This window comes from Scardinius erythrophthalmus (assembly GCF_964197995.2).
Source record: "Scardinius erythrophthalmus genome assembly, chromosome: 5".
NCBI lineage: Eukaryota > Metazoa > Chordata > Actinopteri > Cypriniformes > Leuciscidae > Scardinius > Scardinius erythrophthalmus.
Window position 1 is genome coordinate 46738662 of NC_138225.1, and position 26706 is coordinate 46765367.

At 38.1% G+C, this 26706-nt stretch overlaps 1 protein-coding gene across 4 annotated transcripts in view; it reads left to right on the plus strand.

Annotated features, from left to right (window-relative positions):
- clip2 (CAP-GLY domain containing linker protein 2) overlaps positions 1-25381 on the plus strand; it is a 47857-nt gene extending 22476 nt beyond the window's left edge. The window contains exons 4-18 of one of the 4 annotated variants that reach the window (XM_081366798.1): positions 4511-4635; positions 8770-8983; positions 10213-10410; positions 10558-10661; positions 11671-11731; positions 15065-15115; positions 16514-17473; positions 17882-17939; positions 18529-18561; positions 18644-18727; positions 18872-19028; positions 20195-20354; positions 21530-21718; positions 21863-21925; positions 23803-25381. In XM_081366798.1, coding sequence (XP_081222924.1) covers positions 4511-4635; positions 8770-8983; positions 10213-10410; positions 10558-10661; positions 11671-11731; positions 15065-15115; positions 16514-17473; positions 17882-17939; positions 18529-18561; positions 18644-18727; positions 18872-19028; positions 20195-20354; positions 21530-21718; positions 21863-21925; positions 23803-23814 — 2469 coding nt within the window. In that variant the 3' untranslated portion in view covers positions 23815-25381. The remainder of the gene's footprint in view (positions 1-4510; positions 4636-8769; positions 8984-10212; positions 10411-10557; positions 10662-11670; positions 11732-15064; positions 15116-16513; positions 17474-17881; positions 17940-18528; positions 18562-18643; positions 18728-18871; positions 19029-20194; positions 20355-21529; positions 21719-21862; positions 21926-23802) is intronic. The other 3 variants (XM_081366799.1, XM_081366800.1, XM_081366801.1) reach the window with 3 other exon arrangements.
- The last annotated feature ends 1325 nt before the right edge of the window (positions 25382-26706 follow it).

Genomic DNA, 26706 nt, shown 5'->3' on the forward strand with positions numbered 1-26706 from the left:
ATATGTTATAAAACATCACTCTGCCTCTTTTTTTGTTTTCATTTAAAGAAATCTTAAACATTATAGCCACACAAATGTGGTGCAGGCAACGCGTATTGATTCACTGCATGTATAACGTTAGCCTGTTTATAGCTAAACAAAATATAAAACACAACCCTGCCTCTTTTCATTTAAATGTTAAAAATATGAAACATATTAATTGCTCCAGGCAATATGTGCATTTGTACTCCGATCATCTTCACTGTAATACAATTAAAAGTGACAAAACTCAACCCTGACTCTTTTGTTAAATTTCAGTTTTATCAATAATAGCCATTATAAAAATATAAGTAAAAGGTCCAAGAAGCAATAAACCACTACAGAGATGTCAGAGTCAGCGGCAAACGTCAGAACGACTGGCCGAGGAAAGGCTGTTCCAGGCGGGGTACATGAGCGCCCGGTGATCGCCTGGAATGGATCTCACTACCTGGATCAAATTTTCATAAATCATTCATACATTTATAAATAAACCACAGATTTGAGCTTTAAACAACTACATTCTTGCCTAAAAAACTCTTGAAACTACATTTTGTGACACAATAACAGTAGTATCAACTATGTATAAAAAAATGGCGCTTATGTTGTCATTCCCCTTGTAGCACGCGCAAGTGACGATTCTCTGTCAACCAATCACCGTTCTGCAGGGAGTCTAGCTCCACCCTTTAGGTACCGTACCACTGTGCTAGGTACCCCAATGGAAGGGTACCGAAAAAGTACAGTTCGGCATTTTGGTACCATTCACAACTTTTGACAGGGGAAACGCAAATAATTGCGTACTGTACTGTACTGTACCGTACCATACCGCTCGGTGGAAACGAGCCATTAGTCAGTTCAGACAGTTCATCAAAAGACCTGTAAGGTGGATCAAGCCACTGCCAAGTTAAGGCTTGTGCTGACTGATCGTGGATCTGCAGTGTTGCGAGTGAGTTGACAGAGGAGACGGTCTGAGTCAGCTTTCTCCACTCCTCGCCGCTCATCTCTGTGCTGTGCTTGTGTATTCTGCTGAATTTATAGTTCTTCTCACACCCAGAAGGTCTATTAGAGAATAGCTGCTCAAAGCCATATTGTGACTTTTATGGCTTTTGAGAAGCTTTTGCCAAACATGCATCTGACATATGTTTTTACCCTCATAAATTGCTGCTGTTTTGGTTTGAGATGTCAGTGAGACGACATGGTAAAGTAAATATTGCACATCTGGAACGTTCCCTCAGGAATGTTTGTGTTATCACCTTATCCACAATTGCACTGTGGCTCATCTGCCACGTCAGTTGCACAAACACAGACTCGCTCACTGGCGGGAGAATGCGATGTGTCTGTCTGGATATATTCTCTTCCGGATGCTCTCCTTTCTAATGCCAAACCGCAGATGTCTCAGGAGCAGAATGTCTCGCAGTGCTCAAAACACCACTTGATGAACCTGTGAAAACATTAACAGCTCTACTTAATTCATAATCTTTTTTTATTGTCACATGATCTGTGTGTTTTAGAAGAATGGTGAGGTCCCACAAACTTGACAGCTGAAAAAAAAAAAGGAATTTTGCTTTTCACATTAATAAATGCTGATGTGGACACATTTTTTGGTCTCATGTAGGCATGGATTGGAATCCTAAGAAATTTTATTGTTCCGGTCTGACCAAAATGTAAAGCAACCAACCATAGTTAATTTTGTTTTTATGTGCCATTTAGGGGTGGATTTAATTTGAAATCTGTCAAACAATAATAAATAATGGAGAGTGGGAGGGAAACACTCAAGTAATGGTATAGCCCAGTAGTCTCCGCAAACAGTTGTAGAAACAGCACCTTGGAAAATGGCTAAAAACGTGTAAAGACCTTTTGTTTCCAGGTGAAATCATACTAACTGACTTCCAGTGGTCCATAGAGGCCAGCCAATCATATTGGAACTGCTGAATGTCGTTCTACACTTGCAATTCTAGTCTGCGATATGCATCAGACAGTCAGTGAACAGATTGTGGGTGGAACATGGGACATTCTGTCTGAGCGGAGACTAGGGTTTACACAAACTGACTGCTTTGGCTTTTCATTTAAGTAGAGACAGATTAAAACGTAAGAGTAGACACAACTGTAGGGCACACGTGTAAGCATGTGTTTATGCATTTATGGTCCACTCTTTGCATATCTCTTCCATCACTCTCTCTGGGAATGGATAAATGCTTCAGACCCTCAAGAAAAGCTGTTTATATCTTTGGCTGGGAGGTATGATTGTAGATCTGTTTATAATAATAATAATAATAATAATAATATTAATAATAATCATTTGTTACATTTATATAGGCTTTTCTGGGTACTCAAAGTGCTTTACATGGAAGGGAGAATCTCCTCAACCACCACCAAATGTGCAGCCTGGATGATGCGACGGCAACCATAAACCCACAAGACACCAGCTTATTAGTGGAGAGGAGACAGGGTGATGAAGCCAATCAGTATATGGGGATGATTAGGAGGCCATGATGGATAGGGGCCAATGGGCAATATTTTACCAGGATGCCGGGGTTACACCCCTACTCTTTTTCGAAGGACATCCTGGGATTTTTAATGACCACAGAAAGTCAGGACCTCGGTTTAACGTGTCATCCGAAGGACGGAGCTTTTTGACAGTATAGTGTCCCGATCACTATACTGGGGCATTAGGACCCACACAGACCACAGGGTAAGCACCCCCTGCTGGCCTTACTTCCAGCAGCAACCTGGTTTTCTCAGGAGGTCTCCCATCCAGGTACTGACCAGGCTCAACTGTAAAAGTGTTTAGTTTTGTTCCAAAGCAATTCATGCTTTTGATCCCCAAGTATGACTTTCATTAATTCGTTGGTTTATCTGTTGCTATTCATTTTGGCTCTAGGATTTTGAAGTTGGATGGATGGATGGTTTGCAGCTTTCTCATGTTCTGTCATGTTCTGTCATATGCTTAAGCATCACTGGAAAATCTTTTGGTAGACTGGTTGATAAGGAACAGTAAAATGAAATCCTTTGAAGAAACGTGCCTCAAGGTTCCGTACTAGGCCCATTTGAATTCCTCTTTATGATGATGATTTTTAGGTCAAGATGTAAAGTTACATGTTCCTAAAATGTGAAATTTACCTGTAATGTATGATCTACAGAAATACAAATCAGCTGCACAAAGCAAATGTATTTCTGATGCATTCAAAACATTGTTTTGTGGAGGGTTTATTTAATGGTTAAAATACATCAAATTAGTCATTCTTTAAAATTAAAAATCTGTAATTTTTTTTAGTTAACAGCATTACATTAAAGTGATTAAAGCCAGTATATATTGTTGTTATTTGTGGGTCAGTGCATTGTTTGGCCAGAATAGTTTATTAATGGATTGCAAATACTGCAATATCAATCTATGATTTTTATCTAAATTTAACTGGATCTATTACTTGGGTGAAACAGGTTAATCTCACATAAACTCTTAGTAAATATCCCAGTCATGTGTAATAATGACCGAAATTAGTGAAATAATTTTACAGAAACAATGTGTTTTTTGTTTGTTAGTTCTGGGGTTGATTATGGAGAGCATTTGTAAATCTCAGATTGTGACTAGGAAACTTTGAGGCTTTGAGAGTCTAATTCCGTTTATGTTCCTGTATGTCATGTTGTGCATAATTTAGGAGTAAAGCTATGAATATGACCTGCTTGGAACCAGAGCCTTTTCTTGGAACCGTGTCTTTCAGTGTAGTCACTTTGATTGCGTGTGTACACGTTTATGAGAGAGAGAAATTATTTTACAGTAATGTGAATGAATGCTTCTGGAGGAGCACACAAAATGTGTGACATACACTTCCTTGTAACTGAAGCATACAATATGCTTTTTTATGTGTAGTGGTGCCATCACTAATGAATAGTCTGTGACCTCCTTTTTTCCCCAGTCCTGGGTTGATGAATGTAGGCCAGTTCAACCAGCACAACAGTCATTCCCAGTTACATCTCAGCACCAGCTGGCAGAGTTTACTACTCTACACTGCAGTGCTGACATGCAGTGAGACTACTTCTATCTACTTTCCTAGACTTTAAGTTTTGTTGACAGGCAGACATTTAGCTGTGGTAGACAATTATTTGTACATTTTAAGAGTTACATGCCAACTCATATTCCCGACCTCCTAAAGGTTCCAAAATATAGGCCTACCCTTTTCTATGTTCACATTGTATGATTATATGTATGTGTGTTTTTGTGTGTGGGTATGTATATCTGTGTGTATATGTGTAGTTATATATAATTAATGTATATTAAATATAAATAAACATAATTAAATTAACCTTTCTAATCTATTAGAATACACTGACTGATCAATATTCCATATATATAATTTTTTTTTTTGTCTTTTTCTGTTGAGCGTTTCAAGAGACCAAATTTCCAAACCTGTTTTGTTATACTAAATAACTGTAATCACTTTAAACCATGTGTCAATGTTGCCACTGTACCACTTAATCTCCTTTGCTCTCTTCTCAGGTTGGCGGCACTAAAACAGGAGTAGTGCGTTATGTGGGGGAGACTGACTTTGCCAAGGGCGAGTGGTGTGGAGTGGAGCTGGACGAGCCGTTAGGGAAAAACGATGGAGCTGTAGCAGGAACCAGGTACATCATTTGTCTTCCACTAACATGTCCTGTCTTTAGCAGCGCCCTCAATGGCCTTCCAACACTAATAGGTCTCATTGTTTCATGCCCTTTTAAAATAGGTTTGTAGACTATTTAGTATGTTAATATATCTTGGTTGTAGTGCAACCTACAACATGAAATCAAAATGGACCTGATTTATTTTCTTAATACATCACAGTATTATTCAGCAATTTATCAGTCCCTCCAGGATTTCACGTTTTTTTTGTGTGTGATTTTTGCGATCAAAATGACTGATTTTGTTTCTGAATTGCGATTTTTATATTTTATAATTAGGACATCACATTTACCATAATAGTATTATGTCAGATGCACAATAGTCATACATGACACAAATCACAAACAAAATACATAAAGCTTGTTTATTTTGGTCTAATCAAATTCTCATCAAATTAACTTTTAAAACAACCTATGGGCAATTTTTCTACCTGACCTATGTAAATATTAACAGCAGGTGTAATTTATACTGTAGAACTGTGTGTAAATCCTGAGTTGAGGGGTCCTGAGCTGCAGAAGGCAACCAGTTACTTATAGTGCGGCGTTTTGCATGGCGTCCCCACTGCGTGTAGCTACGCAATACCAAGTGACCGTTCGAAAGGGAACTACTCGGTTACTATCGTAACCTCAGTTCCCTGAGAGGGAACGAGTATTGCGTAGCCGGCCGCACTATAGTAACCTGGCAAGTTGTCGCTTCAGTCGTTAAACCTGCTAAAATGGCGTTTTTCGGGGACTAATATCATAGACAGTAAAATAACTCTGACGTGTAATGGCGTGATGCTAGCTCATTGGCGTACACGTCAGAGGCGCCCATGCCATTGGATGTGCAGTTGCCGCAGCACAGCCAATGAGTGAGCCAGACACTCACTGTGCTTGCTGTGCAGCTGCAAAATGCGTTTTACATTATAGGCTTCAGTAAATCGAGGAAAAGGAGTTTCCCCTTTTCCCGCAACATCTGTATCCATGTAAAAATGCATTGGAACTTTAATTAAACTAGAGATATTTCAATTGAGTGATTATAATTTGATGTTTTGTGAGGTCTTTTTCATTTTTGTGATTATTTTGCAGTTAAATTAGGAATTATGCAGGATCGCAAAAAAATGCGACATTTTGTTGATTCTGTGTTGTATTCAGCGATCGCGGAATCGCGAAAAACTGGAGGGACTGATTTATATATATATACACGTTATTCCTAAGGAATTTTTATTTTTTTTTGTCTTTAGAATCTTTAGTGCTGTCAATCCATAAAAAAATGCCTAACATTAAAGTTTTTAATTTATTTTTATATTGTAATAATTTCACAGTTAATCTCCAAATTAATGTAGAAACAACATAAACATAATTTTTTGGTCTGGTTCTTGAGGGAGCCCCCACAGAGGCTTCTTGGTACTCACACTACAGCGGCACACTTATCCTACAAGCTGCCTAAATGGAAAATAACACTATTTGGTTACTGTAGAGATTAATTATTGGTTCATCTTTGTTAAAGCTGTATTTTTTTATCAACGCTATCTTAGTGCGCCAGTCCCGATTTTCACCTCTTCTTCCACTTTTAAATCGTTTGAATGTGTAAATTGGCAAGACAAAACACGTTAACCGTAACCGTAAACACAGTTAAACTTAACAACAGTTAATCAGCGAATCACATGCATGCCCGAACCGTGGGGCCTGGTCCATATGGATCACGAATCAACTGCAATCCGTTGCACCCCTAATAATTAATGAACACACCTATCATCATGGTTGCTATCTTACCAGAGATTGAGAAAAATCCTACTCCAGTAAATAAACGTGTCCCTGTCCCCCAAAATGGCAAAAATGTTGGCACTCAAAAACGCTTCCCTCCACGTTTTCGTTCGTTTTTACCACGCGTGCGCACCAGTTATGTGCATCCCTGAACATAAAGACAGTATATTATCTAAGTATTTGATCTAACAGGTTGGAAACATACAGAAATGTAATAAAGTTATAAAACACTTAAGTCTTCACTTTATAAATTATAATTTAAATATAGATTTATCCTTATTAAAGCTACAAAAGTTAGTCAAGAGCAGTGATTGATTTTCTCTGTCTTTTTGTTCTTTGATTTACACTAATGACACATCACAGCAGCAGGTTTATTAGGCTGCTGTCACTTTAAGATCTGACTCATATTCCATGACCTTACATCTCTTTATGGTCATCTAAGACTTTATTTAACTCATTTAAGACTGTGCTTACGAGGATACTCGACAAAGCTTGCATTTTGTCATCATTTTGTGTTTTTGTCCGTTCAAGCGTGAAAGACAACTCAATGCAGCCGTGTGCTGTCTGAAGTGGCTTTCTGTGCGCATGAGTCCTGTGTGTGTCTGTCACAGACAGGAGATGCACAGACCGCACACCAGTCCAGATTTAAGTTATTTTTTGTGTCTTATCACGCTTGAATGGTTTAATGGCAGTTGAATGAATGATTGTGTGATCATATACTATAGAATAAACTGATGCTGTGATAATTGCGCTAAATATTTTTAGCTTGTTAAACTGAAAAAAATTATTGCATGCCTTTACGTGTTATTTTTGATAGCCCAAATATCTTTCAACATCTAGTAATTTGCTCTGCATTCTGTTCACAATCCAAACAATTCCTGGTGGACAAACTCCCATACTAAATTGTTTTTTAGGGAAATAATTACTGAAAAACAAGTGCAGTTTCATGTTGACTTTAGGATTAGAATACAGACCAGGTGATCTGGACATGTAATGATTCACATGCTGAGCCAAGGTTAAACCTCAGCTGTCTTTTCACTGAAGAACGGGGATGGTTGAGTGCCAAACAGGAATAAACAGCTTCATGGATACTCTTTAACTGTTGACATTTGTCCAAGGCTGGATTTAGTAGATTATGTAGTTTGTTTTTATAAATTATGGCTTGTTTGGGGTTAGTCGATTTTTATGCCTTGAAAGAAGTCTCTTTTACTGACAAAGGCTGCATTTATTTGATTATACAGTAAAATCAGTAATATTGTGAAATATTATTACAATTTAAAAGAACTGTTTTTTTTTATTGGAATATACAGTATTTTAAAATGCCAGGTGAATATTCCTGTGATGGTAAAGCTGAATTTTCATCATCATTACTCCAGTCTTCAGTGACACGTGATCCTTCAGAAATCATTCTAATATGATGATTTGATGCTCAAGAAACATTTCTTATTATTATCACTTTTGAAAACAGTTGTACTGCTTAATATTTTTGTGGGAACCCTTATACATTTTTATTTTTCAAAATTCTTTGATGAATTGAAAGTTTTTTTGAAATCTAAATCTTTTGTAACTGTATAAATGTCTTTATTGTCACTTTTGATCAATTGTCCTTGCTGCATTGAAGTATTAAAATCAGTATTATCTTTGTTTAAATGTCTATATCCTTTTTTTTTTTTTTTTTTTTTTTTAGTTATTTTGGTACATCAAGTTAAGCTGAATGAATGTTGCTCTGGAAAATAGCTAAAATAAAATAAGTTTACGTTTTTATTCATTATACATTTTATTCCAGTTAACGTTATTTCAAGTAACAACAGTGTTTTTTATGATTTTAGTTTTAGTTAACTATAATAACTAGGGATGCACCGAAATGAAGATTCTACATTCTTTTTAAAAATTTATTTATTATTTTAAATTAGCTTTTTTTTTGTATAATTGTATTAATATTATACTTTTTAATATAATTCAATCATTTTAAAGATACTACATTTAAAAAATAGATGATGTTCTTCCGCGTTTCTCCCTCGTTCTTAGGAGTTTGTTGTCATATAAGGTTATATTTTTCAACTGTTCAACTTGTGGGGGGGTTTTCTCCGTGGTCATATTTTAATATTCATGTGCCAGTATAATGAATGTGTTGCAGGTCTGTGTTTTATTGGTTGTTGTTTCCCCTTTTCCCACCTTCTACTCTCCCACTTTTCCACAGCTTTACACGTCCATTTCTTGAGACTTTTTCAACTCGGAGGTGTGAACGACCAGGCTAAAGCATGACACTTTAATGTTCTAATGTTCTATATGTTACCCTTGAATATACTGCATTTCCTCCCTCACATCCATATTCTCTCTGTCTCTCCTTAGATATTTTCAGTGCCCACCCAAGTTTGGCCTCTTTGCTCCGATCCACAAGGTGATTCGGATCGGCTTCCCATCCACCAGTCCAGCTAAAGCTAAGAAGAGCAAGCGTATGGCCATGGGTGTGTCGTCTCTGGCCCACAGCCCCTCCAGCTCGTCCATCAGCTCTGTCAGCTCTGTGGCCTCCAGCGTGGGGGGCCGACCCAGCCGCACTGGCCTGGTAAGACACTTTAAAACGCCAAGAAGAAAGTGCCAGTGCAAATCACAAATGTCTTACGTTGACATTTTGAAGCGTTGCTTCCTGATGCCACTGTCATAATGTCACAATCACTTAATTTTTTTCCTGAGGTAATATAATGCATTTTTTTCTTGATAAGAATCTCTGGTGCTCTTCGCGTGTCGGTCAAAATAAGACCGAAATTTATTTTTTCATTTCAATGAAATTAATGTACTATATTTTAGTTCGCTAATGTTTTTTTATTTCATATTTTGTATTTTTAGATGATTTTATGTTACTAAATTATATTTTCGCTGTATTTATAATCCATTTATTCACTTTTTGAGCATAGACCTGAAAATTTAATTTCCAACTTAAACTGTCGTAAATCTTGAATGCTTTAGAGCACAGACTTAAGTTTGATCTCTTTTCAAAGACGACACTTGGCAGATTATTGCTGAAGTGGAAAAAGTTTTAAAAAGTGAACTTAAAGTTACAGAATTTTACGTTTATTGTTATGAAAAATATTCTAAATAATAAACTATTTAAAATTTTTATATGAAATCTTTCAAAAACATGTTTTACTCTAAAACTATGAGAAAAGTTGTGTTCAAAATTTGAGCCTGATATCTCAAAAAATGAGCAAGATTTTGCTTGGCCGTTTCCACTAGATGAAATTCGTCTCCCATTAATTTCCAATGCGGTAATTTTCACAAGTGTGACTATTTTTTGCAGCACCATTTAACCTGTTCAAATCATGTCCATGATTTTTTTTTTGAGTGTGTTTACATAGCAAGTGCTAAAACGTTTACCAAGTTTCGAACCGTAACAAATTCTAACAACAACAAATGTAAACATTTTCGGTCAAAAATGACTGAAGAGCACCCAGAGGTTGACAATTCAATATGAATATCTTTGTTAATAATAATAATAATACGTTTTATTTATATAGTGCCTTTCCAGGGCTCAAGGACGCTTTACATGAACAAGCAACAATAATGGCAATGGACAATGATAACAAACAAAACAACAGTAGGTAGATGAGAGTAAAAGTACAGTAAAGGAGAATTATGTAGATGGGGCACAGCAGAATAAAATCAGACACAACGAAATGATACAACTTAAGAATGGTAACATGCAGAAAAAAAGTGAGTTTTGAGCATAGTTTTAAATTCAGAAATAGTATTGTTCTGATTTGAATTGAGTTGACGGTTTGCCTTTTTTCCGCGCAGCTGACGGAGACGTCGTCGAGGTACGCACGGAAGATCTCTGGGACCACGGCTCTGCAGGAGGCCCTGAAGGAGAAACAGCAGCACATAGAGCAGCTCCTGGCCGAGAGGGACCTGGAGCGGGCCGAGGTTGCCAAGGCAACCAGCCGTATCTGCGAGGTGGAAAAAGAGCTGGCGGCGCTGAAGGCCGGACATCTGCAGGTGTGACTCACACATATAAACACAACACTTACATGAGCATTTTCATTTACTACACATCCTCACAAATGCAAACTTATACACTCCATTTAACAGCACATTCATAAGAATTTCTGACGAACAAATGACCTTTTCTCTTATCTCATTCAGTATGCAACGGAGGCAGAGAGCAACCTACAGCAAGTCCGAGCCGTGCTGGCAGGCACTCAGAAAGACAAAATGGAACTGGCCAATCAGCTTGAAGAAGAGAGAAGGTAGAGGTTTTCTGAACCTTACATATATTGTATAGTAGTATCCTGACATTTGCTGTTGTTATCAACTTAGTGTTATTTTGTCATTCTTCTTCACTTAAAGGAGCACTTAGTGTTTGTTTTTTAATAAAAATGCACAAAAAGGTGCTGAAGAGCAGATGAGAGTGGGGTAAGCTGGGACACTTCTTTCTTAAGATGTCCTCTAGACAAAGAGAAACAACAGCCATTTCATTATGTCTGTTTCCCTCTGATATTTGAAGAAAGCGTCTGTATCAATGGTTCTAAACCAGGGGCCTCAGCAAACAGCAGGGTGACTTAAAATTACTCAAGTGAAATATATTATTATTTAATTCAACTTAAAATGTTGCGTAAAGGCAATATTTCCTTTTTTCCTTTAATAACTGTTGTTTCTAATCGCATCCCAGTCTATGCTTTTATAAACAAATATTAAAAACAAGCAGCTTTGTCATAATTGTAACAGAAATATTGGCACAAATATCTTACCTTGTATTGAGAGGTATTTAAAAATTCGTACAAATAGTGTAATCCAGTAGGAATACCTATACTAAATAAATATAAATTAGGAAAAACAATTTCCTAATGGACAATAACAGAAAAGTAAAAAAAAAAAAAAAAATCAATTTGACATGCAAAAAAAATTAGGACAAAAAAGGCTTATTAGTGTTCTCATGTTCTCTTAATTATAGCCTGCAGTATATGATGAGATATATAAGTGTGCTCCATTTGCTTGATTACCAGGACGACACAGCTTACCTTACGCTGATACATCATAGCCTGCTGTTCACAAAAAATATATCCTTGTCATCGGTGATAAATACACCTGCGAAAAGTGGTGTTTGTTTGGCAATTAAACACTTTCGTTTGTGTGTGATGCTGCATGCACACCAATAGGTGTCAGCATAAAGTCCAATACTTCTTTATCTCTGCCAGCGAAACAAACAAATAAATGAAGAATTTCCTGACACCTGGTGGTTATTATGTGTTATGACAGGAAGGTGGAAGATCTTCAGTTCAGAGTCGAGGAAGAGTCCATTACCAAAGGAGACCTGGAGGTATCTGCCATTTTTACCACTACTTTACTGGAAGATGGTGTTATTTTTTGTTTGTTTTGTATTGTTTTTCAATTGGAAGATTTCTGTTAAGATAATAGATTTGTAGAAACAAAAAATGTTGCTATTAATGAATTGATAAAACATTTAAAATGTCTTTCCAAATATTTACAGTCCTCAAAAATCATGCGTTATGAATATTAGACATGATCTATGTCCTTATGACTGTATGAAATGCTGAACACACTGCTTTTTACAGTCTTATTTTCATTTGTAAAAAATTAAATATGGTGTCCACTCTGACTAAAATCTGTTTAAATATCATATTAAACACATGTCCTTCCATCCTGTCCTATACTGTCATGCTGAATTTAAAAACACTCCTTCCTGCCTTTAAACTTCTTCACACTTTGGTATTATGATTGGTGTATAGCAAAGACCTGTTAATCTTTTTCTCTGCTACCTATGTATGTCTTTTTCCCTCTCTTTCTCTCGTGTCTTTTTATTTCCCTCCTCTTTTCCTCTCTTTAGACTCAGACCAAACTGGAGCATGCCCGTATTCGGCAGCTCGAGCAGTGTCTGCATTTGGAAAAGTCCAAAGCAGAGCGGCTTCAGAAAGAGTTAGAGGAAAATATGGTAAACATGCAGGGAGAGGAAACACTGTAGCCATCTCTCCCATTGCCATGTTTCTGCCACTTTATTAGAGCCCATGTCTATGGGCCTCCACTGCTTGTGCTTGACTGACCAGGCCTGGGATCTCCATCATTCACCAAAAGCTCTCATAGATCTATATATATCTTGATCTGACTCGTTTGTTAGGGCTGTTGGAAGTTAATTCGTGCAACTGATTCAATATATTTCGTCTAAGCAAGTGGATCAGAAAAGATCAGATATTTCAGTCTTTGGTAGATTTGGATCAAATTTAATCGCACCCATTTTTTATTTGCATTTACATGGTTGAATTAATTGGAATTTACTCCAGCTCTGATCAGAAACTTCAATGCTGTGAGTGTTGGAGATGTTGGAGATCTTTGTCTGTCTCTTGTGGAGCCAGCAACTGCTTTCACCTTTAATTTGCAAACTATTTTTTCATGTCTATCTTTTTCTTGTTCTCTAATCATCTGCCCGAGACCCTCTGGTGGAGTTGAGAAGTTACCTTCTGCTTTGCAGTGATCTCACTTCCCCATATCAGCCTTTATTTTATTTTTTATATGCCGAAATATAGCCTCCAGCCTCTAAAAGGGTTGTGATAAAAAAGACACATCAACGTTGTATTTGTAGCCCTCATTTTTCTATAATAAGTGCTACAGTGTTATCATTGGTCATGCATATTTTTCCTGTTCCTGTTATTAGTCCTTTTGCACACAAATCATCCCCCAAAATGCTACACTGTTTTTTGTGTGTGCTGGAGACAGGAATGTCTTAGAAATGTGTGGTTGAACCACTATAGCTACACCCTGGTGACCACCCAGAACAAACTAGTTATAGACTATTGACCACTTAGAATACTTTGGCACCTGACTAGCTACATCCAAGCAAGCACAAAGAACACCATGCAAAACACCCAGAAACCCTCACAACTGCCTAGCAAGGCCCTAGTGACCACTCAAAAGACCCTCGTAAGAACCTAGTGAACACCCTAAACACCTTAGCAACTACCTAGATACATCCAAGCAAGCACATAGAACATCATACAAAACACCCAGAAACCCTCATAACTGCCTAGCAATGCTCTATTAACCACCCAGAAATCCCAAGAAATGCCGTAGTGACTACTACCAACACCCTAACAGAACCCTAGTTAACGCACTTGTGACCACTTCCAATACCCTAACAACACCCTAGTGATCACACAGAACTCCCTAGTCAGAACTTAGTGAACACCCAAAACACCTTAACAACTACATCCTACATCCATTACTTGGCTACATCCAAATGAGCATGCAGAAAACAATAGAAAACACCCAGAACACCCTCACAACTGCTTAACGATGGCCTAGCTGCCAAAGTAAAACACACCCTAGCTACCAACTAGCAATGCTCTTGTAAACACCCAGAAGACCCTTTCAACTACCCATCAATGCTCTAGCGACCACACAGAAAACCTAAGAAATGCCCTAGTGACCACTACCAAGATCCTAACAACACCCTAGTTACCACCCAGAACACCCTAGTAATAAACTAGTGAACACCCAAAACACCTTAACAGCTGCATAGCTACATCCAAGCCAGCATGCAATGTCTGAGCTACCAACTAGAAAACTCTAAACACCCTAACAACCGACTAGCAGTGCCCTTCCAAACATCCAGAACACCCTCACAACTGTCTGTCAATGCCCCAGCATACACCTAGAACACCCATGAAATGTTTTAGTGGCCATAGGGAAACACTTTTTTAATATCACCTTATTGTCCACCCAGAACACCCTAGCAACATCTTAGAAAATGCCCAGAACACCCTAGCAACATCTTAGAAAATGCCCAGAACACCCTCACAACTGTCTAGCAACACACTTGCTTCCAACCAGAAAACCCTAACAGCCACCAAGCAATGCCTAGCGACCACCCAGAAGATGCTAGCAACCTTGTAGCAATGCCGTAGTAACCACCCAGAATACACTAGCAACTGCCTAGTAACATCCTAGTGATCACCCTAAATACCTAGAAATGTTCTAGCAACCACCCACCTAGTAATGCCCTAGCTACCAACCACAACATCCTAAACACCCTAGTATGCAGGGCTTAGCAAAAAAAAAGAAAAACAAAGTCTATTATTATTTCCTAAATAGTAGTGATTCTACATTAACCTGCGATTTTGGCTGGTTTCAAAACACACCACGCTGGATATAACCTGCCATCGATGACATATCCTCGGAAAAACTCCCGCGATCCTACAGCTAATGCCAGCACGTTGCCTTGCGACTTACACAGGATGAATTTACAGCCGAGCGCGGGCATTTCACTCACGTTGGATGCGTCAACCTCGCATTTGCATAAAGGCCGTACTATTTGAATGATTGGGTGAATGATGCTAAATTAAAATCTTAAACAGAACAATTGAACCGATTTAGAGCCCCTGGATACACCCAGAACACCTTAGCAACTACTTACCAATGCTCTAGCAAACACACAGAAACACACATGCCCTAGTAACCACCACAAACACCCTAGCAAGTGCCTAGCAATGTGGTGGGAGTTTTGCATGGAGAAGCACCACACACATCTACTTCAGTAAATGTAAAAGTGTAGTTTTGGCTGTCATTGTGAATGATGGTGAGTGAATCCAGCACAGTCCAGGCACTCTAATCAACAGGATTTCACATTTATCATTAACAGGTCAGAGGCAGGTTCCAGCCAGCACCCATGAGGCTGGGCAAGAGTGTCAAGGTGATATAAAGGGAGTAACATACTGTGTGGTTTTAGAGTGACCTTCTCCTTTAAAGATGAACATTTATATTTAGATGCGTGCTCCTCTCACTTCTCTCTTGTGGTTTGAGACTTCATCTATGAACTCTTGTAGTATTATCTGATCTCTGATAACCTCTAATGATATTTTCCTTGGAAATACCCAATTTTCAGATGACTCCAAAATGACTAACATTAATATTTGGTGTGCTCTTTGAAATGAAAAACATCTTCAAATATATTTTCTTTAAACATAGTTTGAATCATATTAGTAATTGCCTGTGTTCCTTTGGACTTGCTGTGTGCTGTGCCATTTCATATTTGCCTGGCTGCTTCTTGATGGACAGATTGAGGAACGCTTGCTTGGGCTTGAATTCAACAGGAATGCTGGTGTAGTTTCTTAGGTTGCACTATATCTGCTTTTTTGCACATGGCACGAGAGCCATTTTTCAAGAAATGGTCATTCACTGAAATGTTTGCAGGCCAAGCAAAATGCTTTGTTTGCTTCTCATGCCTGTAATGGCTTCCGGTTGCAAATCTCTAGTGGGCAACTCTCTAAGAGATTTCATTTGTATTATCAGCAACAATACAGTGTTTATTTAGGAATGCACAATATATAAACATTGGCTTTTACACAGAGCCAATATTATTCCTTTTTTTGTTTTTAAATTGAATCGGAAAAAATACTCCCTTATATTATCTGCTTCCAGTATAATATTAATAATAACAATAATAACAATTATTATTATTATCAGTATCATAATAAACAGTTCTCAGTAGTCTGATATACTTAAAAAAATAAGTATATCAAAAAAAAATCTCATTACTGTAATGCAAAAAAAGAACTAAAATTACATTTGTAATGTTCATTTGTAACTGTGCATCATGGAAGTATATTATATTTTAAGGAAAAAAATTATTGTCTAGACAAAATTACTTTCATTACAATATTACAGGTTGACTTTTTTACTTTAATAATGAAAATTGTGTTTTATTAAGTCATGTTTAAGTGTCATTTAAAAAATGTCAGAGTGCATGAAAATGTAATGGTCCTCATTTCTTTTACGACCTGTATAGGTTTACTCCGTATTGGCATTACAGTTCCCAGTGTATATTGTGCATCCCTAGTTTAGTTGTTTATATTGTTATTTTCATCACTATTTTGTCATTTAATATGATTTTTCCAATTAGATGTTATAACAAAACACTCTAAAAGTTTGCTCTGTTTAGAATCACTAATTAAATCCTAAGACTAAGGTCAAAGGTCTTATGGAAAAATCACTAAATCCTTTGAGAGTTGCCACTGAGCAGAAGAACTGGAGGCTTTGGCATAATAACGGTTTACGATGCAAGATTTATGACCCTCTCTCTGTCCTCTAGCAAACTACAGTTGAGGAGAAGAGTCGTGTTATGCAGCTGGAAGAGGAACTGTCCCTGCGCAAGGCTGAGGTCGAGGAGCTCCAGGTTCGGCTTCAGAGAAGCTCCTCCGGCCCAGGCACAGATGCTGGAGACTGCGGGCCAGGCTTAAACTCGGAGACTCTAGTCTTGCGGGAACAGCTTCTCTCCGCAGGCCGCGAACGCCGCGAAGAGAGCAGTCAGCTGCGCGAGAGGTACGAGGCGTCCCTGAGCACCAGCCAGAAAGAAGTTGAACGCCTTAAAGCCACCACAGAACGTCAGGGCCATGAGATCTCTGACCTGAAGCAAAGACTTCAGCAGGCCACTCGTGAAAACATGGAGATGATGGACAGCTGGAAAGCCAAGCTTGACGCTTTGGTTGGAGACCATCAACGTGCTCTAGAGGAACTAAAATCCTCATTAACGGGAGATCGTGGGGCCAGTGAAAACGGAGAGGGTGAAGGAACCACACCTGAGATGAGGGCTGCTCTGGAGAGCTTAAAAATGGAGCATCAACTGGAGTTGGAGAACTTGAAGGCCAAGCATGAGATTGATGCCGCCGTGATGGCCAAAGAGCGTGAAGACCTACGTGCCCGACTTCAGGATCTGCGGGACCAGCTAGAGGAGAGCGAGCAGAACTGGAAGATCCAGGTGGAAACCAAGAGCAACCAGCATACTCTGGAGCTCAAAGAGGTTTTAGAGAAGCTCCAAAAGGCTGAGTTTAGGATCAGCGATATGGATAAGTCCCATGAAGAGCATAAAAATGCCACCCTACTTCTCAAAGAGCAGCTGGAGCTGGCTGAGAAGAAGATGGTCGATTATGAAGCCCTGCAGAAGGCTGAAGCTCAGAGCCGAGCAGAGATCCTCTCTCTGCAGGAGAAGCTGAGGGTCAGTGAGAACCGACTGCAAGCTGTGGAGGCGGATCACAACACCCAGGATGTTAATGTTAGTGATCTCTGGGACAGTACCCTATTTTTTTAGGATTAAAAATGTAAAAATGTGTAGAGTTGTAGTTAATGTTTTCTTGGTTATTTTGTAGATTAGACAAAAAGTCCTTTACATACAGGGCTACAGTTGGAAGTTGATCATAAATATTTGGAACCAGTCCAAAAGGATCCTAATGGGATGAATGAGAATCAAGATCCTACTGGATAAACTTAAATCCTGAAAAAATAGTATGAAATTTCCTTTAGGATCAAGTGGGATCTTATTTGATCCTTATGTGATCCTATTGAAATCCTATCATATTAGTTCCAAATTCTAACAAAAATTCCCAAATGAATCCTGTTCAAACTTTGGAAATTGTTGACTGGGGTTCACTTAAATATGTTTTTATATTTTCTCACCATCCAGATGATAGAAAATAATGACAACTCTGAAGAGAAGATTAAACTGAAACAGAATATGGAAGGTACGTGTACAAATTATAACAAATTAGTATGTTGTATCTTGTAACTAATGTACTGTACACTACTGTTCAAAGGTTTGTGGTTTGTAAGATTGATCAGATGGTCAGTTTGATTGCTAAGATTCTTACAAGGCTGCATTTTCTTTTTGGCAAAAATGCAGTAAAAACAGTAATATGAAATATCACAATTTAAAATAACTGTTAATATATTTTATATTTCAGTGTCACACGATCCGTCAGAAATCATTCATCTATTCATCAATTTGCTGATTTGGTGCTTAAGAAACATTTCTTATTATCAATGTTGTGCTGCTTAATATTTTTACTGGAAGCCGTGATCTTTAAAAAAATAGAAATTTCAAAAGGACAGCATTTATTTGAAATAGAAATCTTTTATAACATTATAAATGTCTTAACTGTCACATTTGATCACTTTAATGCATCGTAGCTGAATAAAAAAAAATGTATGTCTTTCAACAAGGAAAGAAAACCCAAACTTGAACATTAGTGTACATAACTGAGTTGACAGTGGTGTACTAAATCCTTCTGGTATAATGTTTAATTTTTCTTTTAATCTGTAATTATACCATAGTTGCTATAACGAAAAACAGAGTGAATCACCATGGTAATAATAAACATTTTCAGACATTTCAGAATGTGAAAAATGTATTCTATGCCTGTGTTTATAACTTCATTCTTTCTATTAGAAACTCTGGAGAAACTCACAAAAAGGGAAAAAGAAGTCTCCACTCTAACAACCCAAGTAGACGCCCTAAAGACCCAAATAACGGGTAACATTAAAGAGTGACATTTGTCATTCTCATTATATTTTTTTATAAAAGAACAAAGAGAGCTATATTCAACATAACATACAATGATGTTAGTGATATTTTGTTCTCTTTCTAACAATAAAATCCACTGCATCTTTTGTGTAGCCTTGGAGGAAAAGGTTCGATTGGGAGAGAATGCGGCAGAAGGATTCTTTAGGGAGAAGACACGTTTGGAGGCGGAGCTGGAGTCCATGACCAAGAAATCCCATGATGCATCAGGCCAGCTGGTGATTATTAGCCAGGAGCTTCTGAAGAAAGAGAGGTAAAGAGCATTACATGGACTTTATGACAGGTGTGAGGTTTTAACCACTTGATAATGACAGCATGAACCATCTGGAAAATTATCGTCTCAGTTAATATTCTTTGATAGTCTTTCTTGGAACTAGTAAGTACTTGAAATTAGTAGTCCACCTTCTGTTTTATCCCTGTCATGAAGAACCATTATCTGGATTTTATTGCTTTCCAATACACCAGGATAAATGGTTACCCATGTACCATTGCTGATTGTAATCCACTCAAGAGCAATTTAAGTTAACAAAGACAATTGCGTTGATTAAAACTGTGACCTAAACATCATTAAGCCTTTTCAGTCAATACTACAAGGTGACAGTGAATATCCTGTCAGGGGTTTAGGCTCTGCCCTTACTGAACTCTGCATGGAGAACCCATAAATATTTACAAACACACATTGCTCTCAGTATTTTATTACTTATCAAATACTTTGGATGAATGACAGACACAGGCAGATCCCCAGTTACTAGTGATGCACCGGCAACGGAAAATATTCAGCCGAAAACAAAAATTCAATTTGTTTTTGGAGGGGCAAAATCATTGATCTGAATGTTGACATTTAATTAGCGCTTCTCTGGCGGCACAGAGATATGAAACAAAGTTTGAGCTTTCAAATTCTATCAATTTTATAACAAAATTGAATGTGACGTGAGTCACGTGACAGATCGCTGTATCATCCTCAGTTCAAACTGCAGTGCGGTTCTGGAACCTGCATTACCTCAGGAACCATTCGATGTTCAAGCTAGAACTTTTTTGTGCTAAATATTCATAATAATACCATATTCATTATATGTTTTACTTCACTTGTTGTCTTCATTATTTAATGTATGTTTCAATAAATCTGTCTTAAAAAACATTTTCATTACAGCCACTGTTTAATTTTCAATTCAATTCACATTTTTTTGTATAGCGCTTTTCACCATACAAATTGTTTCAAGTTATGTATTTCAGAAATGTACATATACAAATCACACAGTTAGATAATAAGGTATTCATTTAAGGCAGAAACAATGAGCTCATCAAGCATTGGTGCATTGATTTAAATGTTAACAACAAATTAGTTTTTTAATATTAATATTTAGTTTAATGCAATATGTTTTCTTTTCCTGTGTGTGTGTGAATGGGAATGCGTATCAGGAGCCTGAATGAGCTTCGGGTGTTATTGCTGGAATCTCCGCGCCACTCTGCAGGAGTGGATCGGGACATTAGCCGTGAAGTTCACAGAGCGGAGTGGAGGGTGAAGGAGCAGAAACTACAGGATGACATTAAAACCCTGCGGGAGAAACTTTTGCTGCTGGTGAGACACATGGGCAGAAACCTGAGACTGCAGCTGTTGTCATTTTGTTTTATGGCAAACATCGTATGCCATTGACACTTTTTAGGGGGCTTTCACACTGGGCATGTTTGCTGCGGTCCGAGCGTGAATGTTCCCGGTGCCCCCGCAGCGTTGGTCTGGTTATGCACTTAACTTGATTCTATCGAACCCTGGTGCACTTACGTTCATCTTGCGTCATCACAAATGTGCACTCCGCATGATAGAAAACAGAACGCGGTCAATATATTGTGTTTTTTCTTACTCTGGTGCATTTATGCACAGCAGAGTAAACGACTCTTGGGTTTACTGTATCGGAAGCTTTCTGCTGCTTGCAAATGGAATCTTTAGAGGAGATAGCGGATTGCCATTTATTTTCTGCCTTTATTGCACTCGCTATGTGCGATTACACTGCAGGCTCACTCTCGCTCGTCTCCAAGGTAAATCATCAATACTATCATCCCTTGCGTGTGTTTTATTTAACTAAATAAATCGCCATCTGCTAAAACGTATGCGCAGGTTACTTTTCTTCCTGAACAAGTGCGCACCCGAGTCCATGTTGCTTTCACATTCACGTGAATGGTGCCACAGTTCAAGTGCAACCAAACTCAGAACACCTTCTTCTGGCGGTCTCGGGTTCGGTACCACGGTGCGCACCCGGGTCCTCATGACAGCTTTCACATTAGCAATTTTTCATGCGAACCGTGCCCAGTTTCGATCTAAACTGCCAGTGTGAAAGCACCCTTAAATTAAAATTTAAGATTTTTAAAAAAATGCAAGTTTTAACCTGTTTTCTATTTTAATTAATATATTTTATAATGCAATTTATTCTTGTGACGTCAAAGCTTAATTTTCAGCATCGTTACTCCAGTCTTCAGTGTCACATGATCTTTCAGAAATCATTTTAATATGCTGATTTGCTGCTCAAGAAACATTTCTAATTGTTATCACAGTTGAGCTGCTTAATATTTTTGTGGAAACCATGAACCTTTTTCAGGATTATTTGATGGATAGAAGGTTAAAAAGAACATAATTTATTTGAAATAGATTTTTTGTAACAATGTAAGCGTCTTTACCGTCACTAGTTTGCAGCTCACTTTTTTACATTTACACTGAAATATTGTTCATCCCTTTTAATTCGTACAATTTCCTTATATCAGAGTCGGGAAAGGTCGTCTCCAGACCACCGCCGATACTCTATGATGGACCCATCTGCTTCAGACACAGAGGTGGCCCGTCTGCGTCAAAGGCTGCTGAGCACAGAAGATGCCCTGAGGAACGCTCTGGAACACAACCAACACGTGGACCAGCTAGTGCAGGCCATGCGTACCCGCCCAGACAAGAACCAGGTAAACGCCTCAACCTGCTACTGCTGCTTGGTGTTTCTTCAACTACAGGCAGTTTTGTCCCCATTTATAATTAGTACACTAACAAAGTCCAACAGTATAATGACTATTGAAATGGTTTATTTCACTCTTTCTTCATCTCCACAGGCACATGCTAGTGCAAATTCTGCAAATGGAATTCATCAAGAAGACACTTCCTTCACACAAGAGGTTAATTAGATTTACATTCATGCATTTAGCTGACGTTTTTATCCAAAGTGACTTACAAGAGAGGAACAAAAGCAATTTGTCGAGGAGCCAACAATATTCAGAATATACAATGCCAGGTGTATTTGACAACTAGATTAGGAAGCAAGGTGTTGTTCTAAATGTTGGAAGGTGGAGTGGGCTGAAGGAGTAACAGTGTTGTCAAAGCCAGAACATTAAGTTTTGACTGACTGCAAAGGCAGAAATGAAGTCAGCTTTGTTGACAGCTTAGACAGTTACAGTCAGACAGAGAGGGTGAGAGGAGGCGGCAAGGGACCGAAGGTGTCTCTATGAGCGGATGTGCTTATCTGTGTGCCATGGACAACAGAGATGAACTGATGGCACTTTAGTTTCTCAGGGGAAACAAGAAAGTAGAAAGGGATACTTCGTTCAGCCTGTTGTGTCTTGTTGGTGTCCTTTATCGGTGGACTCGAATCACAGGTCATTCCCCGAGTTCTTCATCCAGAGAAGGGCTTCACACAAGTGCTGCCGCTGCAGTAATGTTTGCGTATTAAGCACAACCTCACTGATTGCTTCACAGCTGAGTCTACTTACTTTATAAACAGCTCAAAGCATAGAAAGTGTAAACTAAGTGTACGTTTACACAACAACGATATGCTTTTTTCCTTTGAGTTTTCCACGTTCAGACGACACCATTGTCAAAATGATGCTCATTCACACGGATCCGCGAAAAAGCCTAAAAACGCTGTATTCTGCTGCCAGGCCATTAGATGGCACCAAAACGCCGTTCTCGTGTTAAAGGGTTAGTTCACCCAAAAATGAAAATTGTCATTAATGACTCACCCTCATGTCGTTCCAAGCCCGTAAGACCTCCGTTCATCTTCGGAACACAGTTTAAGATATTTTAGATTTAGTCCGAGAGCTTTCTGTTCCTCCATTGAAAGTCAATGGACGGCATACTGTCCATGTCCAGAAAGGCAATAAACACATCATCAAAGTAGTCCATGTGACATCAGTGGCTCAATCTTAAGTTTATAAAGCGACGAGAATACTTTTTGTGCGCAAAAAGTAAACAAAAATAACGACTTTATTCCACTATTCATTTCCTTCTCTCTGGGCCTCGAGCTATTTCACGTAGTGTTTTTGCGCAGCGCGTCTATGTTGTACGTCACACGTAGGCTCACTATTGGCTGACGCTGGTCATGTGTGATGCGTGTGACGTACAACACAGACGCGCTACGCAAAAACACTACATGAACTCACTCGAGGCTTAGAGAGAAGGAAATGAATAGTGGAATAAAGTCGTTATTTTTGTTTACTTTTTGCGCACAAAAAGTATTCTCGCCGCTTGGTAAACTTAAGATTGAGCCACTGATGTCACATGGACTACTTTGATGATGTCTGTATTGCCTTTCTGGACATGGTATGCCGTCCATTGACTTTCAATGGAGGAACAGAAAGCTCTCGGACTAAATCTAAAATATCTTAAACTGTGTTCCGAAGATGAACGGAGGTCTTACGGGCTTGGAACGACATGAGGGTGAGTCATTAATGACATAATTTTCATTTTTGGGTGAACTAACCCTTTAATGTTCTCGCATAAAAAAGTTTTACGTTTTTAGTTGAAAACAGTGTCGTGTAACAGCCCCAGTGGCTACTAGTTTTAGTCGTTTTTGCAGATCCGTGTGAATCGTTTTGACTATGTTGTCTGTGCGCGGAAAACTCTAAGGAAAAACGTCTCCGTTTTAAGCATATCGTTGCCCTGAGACTTCAACTGGATGGCTCTTGCACTAGCAACAATAGATTTTTTTACTCTGCTCAAATAATAATGGAGAATCCTAATATTTGTTTATTATCCTAAACTCTATTTCTCTTTCTAGGAAGAACACTGATGAGGGCTAAAACAGTTCTTGGATGTTTAGGGAAGAATGGAGGTGTAATGGGAAAGAAGAAGCCAATTTGATGCCTAGACCTTTGGACTAATGCTTCACTGGACATCTTATTTTCCGTTTACTGTTAACACCAAAACAACAACTTTATAAATGAACAAACAGAAACCACAAATTGAAGAATATCTAAAATGATCCGAGATGCTATAAAAGACATAACGGAAGTGGTTTTAAGGTCAATGGTACAACACGGACAAACTGACACACCGATCCTGTAGACTACCTCCGAGATGGACAATGATGTCTGACTTAACAAACGAGAGAGTGTTGGTCAGGAAAACAAACGATACCCTGCTATACTCCCAGTTGGTTGTAACCAGTTGCCGTTTAGAAAACATTTTTGGCCTCAATTTATACCGTTTAATTTATTTGCCATTTATGCTTTTCATCTTTTTTAAAATGATAAACTGGCCAACTCTCAGCATAAGGTTTGAAGGACTTGGGCTGGTCACTAGATTCTGTAGCAAACAAGTAAATAAAACAGACAGGCTCCCTTATTCCATACATGCTCGTTCTTGTGTTGATTTTTTTTTTTTCTTCTTTTTATCAAGACATAAGTTTTAATGTATGAATTATACAGTATTCAGCAACAATGTTCAACAGAATTAGCAAGTTAAGGTGCACCGTAAAGCTTCAAGAACCAGTATTGCAATTTCAGTCAATATTAGTGCATACCTTTGTAATATTATAACTCCCAACCTGTAGTTCAATTCAAATGAACAATGAACCAACAGCTTTCGCTTCTTGAATCATTTGAGGAATCAGTTTGATTGACTTGTCTTTTAATTCAGCTGGTGGTGAGTTGTGATTGGAGTATCTTAAGGGGAGGTACTACATGCATAAGTGACATATTGCTCATATAGCAAATACAATAATTCTGTTTCACCACTCGAAATACATTTAGCTTTTTATTTGATTTCATTTGAAGAGCAAGAAGCATGTTTATTCACATGCACACAACTTTTTATTAACGGAAACAAGCTTTTGACAAAAGTGCATTTTTAATATTTTTGTCATATGCAAGCAAGTTCGTTTTGATAAAAGGAAATGCTCACCTGTAGTGCCTCCCCTTAAAAGAACAAAAGACTGATGGTATTTTCTCTCTGATCAGATTTCTGCTTGTCTAAACAGATCTTTGTGTTATGAACAACGAAAAAAAAAACTGATTTAACTGTACAAACAATAACTGCAATCCCATAAATCAGTGTCTGCTCAATGGTATTCCAAAATGTATTCTCTCCATTGAAAAATCATGTGGATGAAACAGAAACACTGTGCAATTAGGTCAAGTTTGTTCATAAAGCAACTTTATACTGATGTGATTGCCATTAGAACTAAGAAAGCATTTGTTTTCAATAAGAATAGGTAAAATGATAGGGCTGGCCCCAAGTTTTGCAGTTGAAATTGCTTTAGATTGCAGTTGGATTCGATAAAAATGCCTTTTATCTGTTGGGAAACTTTTCATTCACCACTTGCTGTAATGGTTTCCAAGAATCAGTAATTAAACATTAACAAAAGAAACACTTTGCAGTGTATTATTTGTAACAAATGGTTTCCTTTCATTTTTCATAAGGGAAGGGTTTGTACACAAGCACTTTCCAAGTCATCACTACATACCATGTACACTATGTAAAACATTTCAAATGGTGATATTTGTGCCTAAAAATGTCATACTTTTTAAATCAGCGTTTATAAAAAGGTTACTGTTGCTCTTTCAAAAAGTCATTTTGCCACCATATTGGGATGCAGCAATAACCAGGTTTGTAGTCAACAAATACTCCCAATCCTAAATGTAAATCCTTAAAAGGTGTCAGTTGCCTATTTTGTAGTAGTAAGTAGGCTACTACTAGTGAAATGTGTCAGTGGTTGGACAGCACAGGATTGACGGTCAGAGCATAATTGAAAATATCATTATACCACATTGTTCATCGTCAGTATTTTTGCAAAAACCTGCATAAATAACGATCAATTGGTTTTTCCCACCACCGAGCTGAAATATTGAGCTCGACGCGGCATAACAGACCTTATTCAGAGCAGCGCCATGAAAACGAGGCTGTGACTTGAGGTGTTTTCAATGGCGTCCACAGTATAAAGCTTCTAGATCAGTTATAATTTTCCACACCTCATGTTGTCTGGAGTTTTTTTGTCTTCTGACATTTCTTGGAAATGTTTGCAGTGTTTCGTCAGCAGAACAATCGAAACGCCGATTAAATAACAGTACAAGTGAACCCACTGAGGAGATGTAGCCTGTCTATCCCTCACAGCCTCGCTCTCATTCCCGTTAAAAATACAAGATGGCGCTGCAGTGAATAAGGTCTATAAAGCCATTATTTATAAAGGGGGAAATGTCACAGTATAGCAAGTGCTCGTATCTAAACTGTTGAACGAAATTTTGATCAACAGCAACAGGCAATCTTGAGCAATAATTAACATGAAACCTAATCTAACCTTGCAAAAGAAAATCATTGTTTCAAGAGGAACTGGCAACATTACGCATGGTCAGAATTACTGTCAAGACTTTAAGAAAATAAACCTAAAATACTGAAAATAATTTTCCAGTATCTTTTGGAAAGATTAAATGAACTAAATCAAATTCACTTCTGAGCATAATTTTGTTGTTCTGTGTCAATTCCAATCAGGGACGTCACTAGGATTGGAAGAAAGGGGGGGGCTTAGCCCCCAGGGTACACTTTACAGGGTTTTTCCTGGTTCAAAATGAGGCGGACGTGGTAAAATCCTAATAATGTATTTTAATAATAAGGTAATTAAATTTGTATTTTTTGTATATCATCATGGTCAGGGCCGGTTCTAGACATTTGGAGGCCCTAGGCAAAA